We start from the raw sequence: 6,202 nt of genomic DNA, 5'->3' as shown, positions 1-6,202 counted from the left end.
ATCGCTCTCCATATTTAAAAGGGCACCAACCAAAAGCTACTGCGTAGAATTAATTGGAATTTTTCACACACAAGCCTTGCTATATGAGCTCTCAAAGCATATAAAAATTATACGGCTTAAATGTGAAGTTGGGTGCAAAGGAATACAATTAAATCCTCTCTCGGGAAAAAACGAAATGACTTTCCGAACAACCCGATAGTTATTTTTAATATCATGAAATATTTTAAGAATCTGTGACCTAATAAATACCTATCGTCGTTGTTTCTGCCATTATCTCCCGTAGCTTAGGGGTTAAGAGCGTTCGTGCATAATACCAAAGGTGTGTCAGCAACAACATTTTGTCCCCATTAACCCATTCCCTCCCAGGAATTTTTTTTTGAATTTTTTTGTTTTTGTCTTTTAAACTTGTTGGTATATGTCAAAGTACTCCCCAAAAGATGTTCAAAAATTCTGTTGCTTACACGTTTGAAATTATGATGTGGGTCGTAAACGACCGGCTGGAAACGAATCCCAACACAATGTAATTCATGTGAAACGGATTCTTAAGGCATTGTTTCGTACCTAACAAACGAAAAAATCCGCTTAATTCAACAAGAAAGTAATTTTTTACGTATATTTTATGTGACAGCTTGATTTTGTGGTGAAGGTGCTTCTAAAACAGATATGCGTATTCGTAGTTGTAAATGCCGATCGTAAGCTTTTGGTAAGCATATAAAAATTTTAATTAAAATGGTATTTTATGTAAAGAAGAAAAGAACTAATTACAACATTTTATTTAGCTCTCAGGCTGTTATTAGTTCCAACTTGACCCAAATTTCGGCGGTTGTCAATTTCTGTCGCCTGTAATATGGTCAAACGTGATATTTTAGTTGCGATAATCAACAAAATTGTGATTACTATTTGCTTTATTTTAATTAAAAACCTTTTAGTCAACGTTCATTTTCTACGATAGTTTGGTAGTGTTAAAAAATCGCAACCTGCGACGAATCAAGTCTAAAAATTTTTGGACACATTGTTGGGCGGTTCGTTCCCAACAGGGTCGTTTGCGACCAACCCTATCTTTTGTCACTAATATATTAATAATAAATCGTAGGAAGGTCTAATAAACAAAAAATTATCTCTCTGAAGGAACACTCCAATTACGAACACGTGACTACCAGCAACAGAAAATAACTGAAATATATTCCAAACACAGTTCTGCATCAATAACACTAATCCTATCCCATGAAGATCCTACATATCTAATCGCAGCAAAACAACACTAAAAATCGACTAGCTGTTTCCACTTAAATTATCTAAAACATCGGAGTACAATTCCACACACTTATATCGACCGACTGACCGACCGACCGGCATATTCATCAGTTATTTTTATTTTGTGTTTTTTTTTTACTAGGGGTACACTAATTCTTCGAAATTTGTCTTTTATGGTGCAGCAGTCCACCGACGAATGTAAATTAATAACATCGTCACATCAAGCAACAACTATTGTATATGGATGTACACCCGAGTCAAAAAATTGGGACTCATTTTGTCCTCATTTGATCTCAATAGAATTTTTAGGGATATTTCAAACTACAAGACTCAAAAGTCTCATTTTATCCGCGGTTTTCCCGTATCAGGACAAAATGAGACTTTTGAGGAGTAAAGATTATTTAGGAAACCTCATTTTGTCTTCAAAAAGTCTCATTCTTTTCTTGTTGAGGTTAAATTGAGGACTATTGCCATAGGATTGCAGACATTGAGAATAAAATGAGACTTTTTAGAATCCAATGTGATGAGTCTTATGAAAACTTATTGAGGTATCTGAGATTAAAAACGTCTAAATGAGGAAAAAATGAGTCTAAATAGTTCATTTGAGGATAAAATGAGTCCCAATTTTTCGACTCGGGACATGTACATTTGCCATGTGTAGAGTTACCATCACATAATGTTTAAAAGGGGAACATATTTCTTTATGATGAAGGAAGTTACTGGACTTCTGTGTTCGTAATTAAGTTATTATCATTAGCAAAAACTTAAACAAGCCATACAAACTTCGCAACTACATAAAATTGGTTCACAAAATTTTAAAGTTCTTGTTGATTTTGTGGCAAAATATAAAATAAATTGCCTGTAAATTTCCAATTAAAAATTTCTTGAGATTTACCTCTGAAAGCTAATTTATAACTTAGACGGGGTATCCCGTATTACAACTTTTAAAATTTTGCATTTACCATTATAAAGTTTAATTAAATGCCTAATAAGCATTTGTCGTTCTTTTCGAAGCTTATCGGGGTTTTGCGTTAGGTTTGAAGTAAGTAATTGCTTCACAATTTTCTTTTAAATTCCTTTGAAAGCTTCAATTCCCTTACATCTCATTAACAGTAAAGTAAATAATTAATTAAACAACTATCCACCAAGCTGCGTGATGCAAAGCTTGTATTTAAGAAAGAGTTTTTAATTAATTTTACCTAGATTAAGATTTAAGAATGTTTGAGAGGTATGTCAAAATGCTACGAGACAAATAAAAATTTGGAAGAACGTTCCTCATTCAATTCTAAACCTCCTGTAGAAATTACAAATCGATTCACTAAACCGTTAAAAAGTTATTGAAATTTTAAAAAATTGTAATTTTACACGTCATTTTATGGAGATTCGTTAACCGAACAGATTAAATTTATTTTTATTAACAGAAAAAAAGCTACCAGAAATTTCAAACTTTTATAATAAGTAACTTGAACTCTGGAGAATCACTTTAGCGTAAGGTTATTCAAATTCACTAAATGGTTATCGAGGAAAAAATGAAAAATTAGCTGAAAATCTCGTTTTTACTTGATAATATAATGATAATATTTATAATTGTCTGAAATAAATGCAATTTTAAAGTTTTAATTATTATTTAAACATATTAAAAAGTTTTACGCTCATTATTAATAAAGATTGAAACTAAATATTTTTTTGTTTCGAAGTTGAAATCAAGGCATATTCACTGCCAAAAGTCAGTTAAAAATTTTCCATATTATTCATTATTTCTTATATTATTTAGTTTTTGGCCAAATTCAAAATTTTCTCTCAAACCGTATACTGTTTTTTAGTATAGATAGTATTTATTTACCTCATGATATGCTTCAAAACCTAATTAATCACTAATTTCTAATTTTATGTACTCTTGTCTCCGATTGTACCTCCCAAACATCCTTAAAACTAAAACTGTAAATATAACATTAGGTACGTACTTACGTAATAGAATGTATCGCCATCTCATGACCGTTGTTCCACACTTTCTGTGTCAAAAAGTAATTATTGTTGTAATGACTAACAAAGAACGTAGCTTTGATTGGACAAGCATTTGGATTCCTTCTGTGAGATTTGAAGATTTTAGAGATTATTTCAATGTTATCGAATGTAATTGCATCATCGAATGTCAGCGTTATCATTTGAGGAATATTATCTGAATTCATATGGCCTGGAATTGATGTTCCTAATAAACAAAGGAACAGCAAAGTTAACCACTTATTAATAACAAATAGGTACAGACAAACTTGTAGTTACTACAGTATACTTCCCGCAGATATAATGTTGTTAGCATTGTCTGTTATCTACCCCTAAATATTCACGACATTAATGAGATACTTTGAATTTTTGTAGTGCTGATTCAATGAATCAGTGAATTAATTTTTACAGAATTTAATTAGCTAGGCTTCATATTGCAGAGGAATAATGGAGTAGAAAAGCACATTAAAAATCTGAAAAAGAAGGCATTGGGTGTAATGGGAAAAGTATGGGGAATAGGAGAAAGAAACTTAAGAGATTGTTGGAAAAAGAGAATGTTTCTTTTTGAGACACTAGTAGAAAGTATGGACCAGAAATCTGGGGTTGGGAAGAGAGAAAAGAAATCGAAACTATTCAGGACAGATATATTAAATGGACACTAAAGCTAGATAATAGTACTCCGAGATACCTTCTTCAGGAAGAAACTAAATATGAAATACTGACCATAAAATATTTAAAAAGGACCTTAAAGTACGAAGAAAAAGTATTAAATTCCGAAGATAACACAATTCTAAAACAATGTGTAAAAGTTAAGGACAATATTTCGGTCTTGCAAAAGGAAGAGAAGAAAACCACAAGGGATAGATGGAAAAAATAAAAAAAGAATTTTTTAATGGAGAGAGGATGGTCAATCAAAAATTATATAGGGAAGTTGAAAAATGAGAGAATTGTATGGAAGGAACTAGAAAACTTAACTAAAGACAAGAAGGAGAGAGAAAATGAGAAACCTAAAGTTCGCTCAAGAAGAAGAAGAAAAACCTCAATATTTTGAAAGATAAAGGAGTAATGGGAAAAACGAACTACAATTAACTGCAAGATTTAGATTGGGAAGTGAAAATAGAGCGTCAAGGTATTGGGAAGAGGAAGAAAAGAAATTATGCAGATTATGTAAAAAGGAGCCAGAGACGCTTGAACATACTTTTGAGCGATGTGGGGAAACGGGAAGTTCTGCAAAAAGCTGGAAAACTCAACTGGAAGGAGTGAACAACATGAAAAGGATGAGAGAAATCTTGAGGAAGAAGAAAATAGCAGGACAAGAAGAACAATAAAAACCGCACCTTTGTACTTTGTATATATAAAACATTGTTTTAATAAAGCTCATTATAAATAAATATTTTTTTTATATTAATTTCATCCACTACAGATAACCTCAAATTGATGAGGAAGAATTGTTATTGCTGTTACTTCCTTACCGGGAATCGAATCGAGGAGGTATTTTTTTTTTCTAGCAGCAACATCGATGATACGTACTGTTACGTCTCGAAATGTAGGATTTAATTTTGTTTCGGACGTACCTCGATTTTTCTTGGTTTTTCGTATGAATCGTTTTAACACACGACTTTAAACTAATATTAAATAATGTAAAAACTTGGTGACACTACCCGTTCAGTCTAATTCACTGTTTATACAAATTTAATTATTTAGTAAAGCAATTTATATAGAACGACCAGTAAATAAAAGTATTCACTTTTCGTAAATCGTAATAGAATAATCTTTATTAGGCTAATAATAAATCTTACTGACTAAAAGAAGAACCAGAATGTTTGCTTGTTCAAACGATAATGATTTCTGGTAGTCTTTACAACACACACCTCCAGTCTTTCTTATCATAACTATTTATGAACAATAATCTAATATAGGTCCACCTCTACTCCTGTTTCTGCTTCTCATATATCTCTTGTTCTCTCTTATTGTTTAATTTAATTCAAACTAATTAGAAAATAGAGGTAGAGTAAACAAAGTCTCTTTTGTTACAAATAAGTATTATATTTATTTTCAATTGTCGTTTTAATAATTTTTAGTAATAAAGTTTTTCACGGTTAACATAACAACATTTTTTAATAATTAGTTTAATTAGTTTTTTAACTACATATTTTTATAAGCATTTTAGTGCTTTACAAATCATTTATAAGCCAACATTCACAGGTCTAGCATACGAATATTAAAAACGCAAGTATGTTAGGCGCGCGTATAAAAATATAGCTGATGGAATTTAAATTATCCAAAGAAGGTGATGTTTGCTGTTTCAATTAATCTAGATGATATCATTAGCATTATGATTTTGGTATCAGCGTTTGTAGTTAAGTGGCAAATCAAGATGATGTGAAACTATCGAAACAAAATAATTTGAAACATGAAATTTCTAGCCAAAGATTATTTTGGGACAATTTTTTTTTGCTTAAAAATACGCAAATGGTAAAGGTAACATGACGCAAGTTTTAGACATAAGGCTTCCAAATGTCCCCACCTATGTTATTACTCACAGGAATTAGCTTTGATATAACCCGGTTGGATTACCATTTGTTCAAAAATATATAAAAGAGGAAAGAAGTAGAGGACACTATGACGATGATGATAAAAAAAAAAAAAACTTTTGGGTGTTTCATTCCCACCAGCCAGTAATGCTGGTGGGCGGGCAGTCCCTCCGGACTACGCCGGAAGGTAGTGGAACGGAAGGCCCTCTTCAGCCTGCTTTCAGGAATCGTGGGAATGCGTGGGTGGTGGTTCGGGTGAGAAAGATGAGACGGACGAAATGAAGACAGAAGAGAATGAAAGATTATCTGTGGAATGAATATTACTGCCCATTTGCCTAAGTGATCCAAGGAAACCACAGAAAAACTTGGACCAAGGCAGACGGACCCGGAATCGAACCGGCGTCCTCCCGAAT

At 32.2% G+C, this 6,202-nt stretch overlaps 1 protein-coding gene across 3 annotated transcripts in view; it reads right to left on the bottom strand.

Moving 5' to 3' along the window:
• Positions 1-6,202, bottom strand: part of LOC108734891 — a 70,799-nt gene that overhangs the window by 16,277 nt on the left and 48,320 nt on the right. For all 3 annotated transcript variants that reach the window (XR_001937468.1, XM_018466649.1, XM_018466651.1), the window contains exon 4: positions 3,223-3,463. Coding sequence is in view for 2 of the 3 variants with exons in the window: in XM_018466649.1 (XP_018322151.1) it covers positions 3,223-3,463 (241 nt within the window). In the remaining variant the exon portion in view is untranslated. The remainder of the gene's footprint in view (positions 1-3,222; positions 3,464-6,202) is intronic.

The sequence above is a fragment of the Agrilus planipennis genome, unplaced genomic scaffold (genome assembly GCF_000699045.2).
Source record: "Agrilus planipennis isolate EAB-ADULT unplaced genomic scaffold, Apla_2.0 scaffold84, whole genome shotgun sequence".
NCBI lineage: Eukaryota > Metazoa > Arthropoda > Insecta > Coleoptera > Buprestidae > Agrilus > Agrilus planipennis.
The sequence above is the reverse complement of the archived record's forward strand: the minus strand, read 5'-3'. Positions and strand labels throughout refer to the sequence as shown.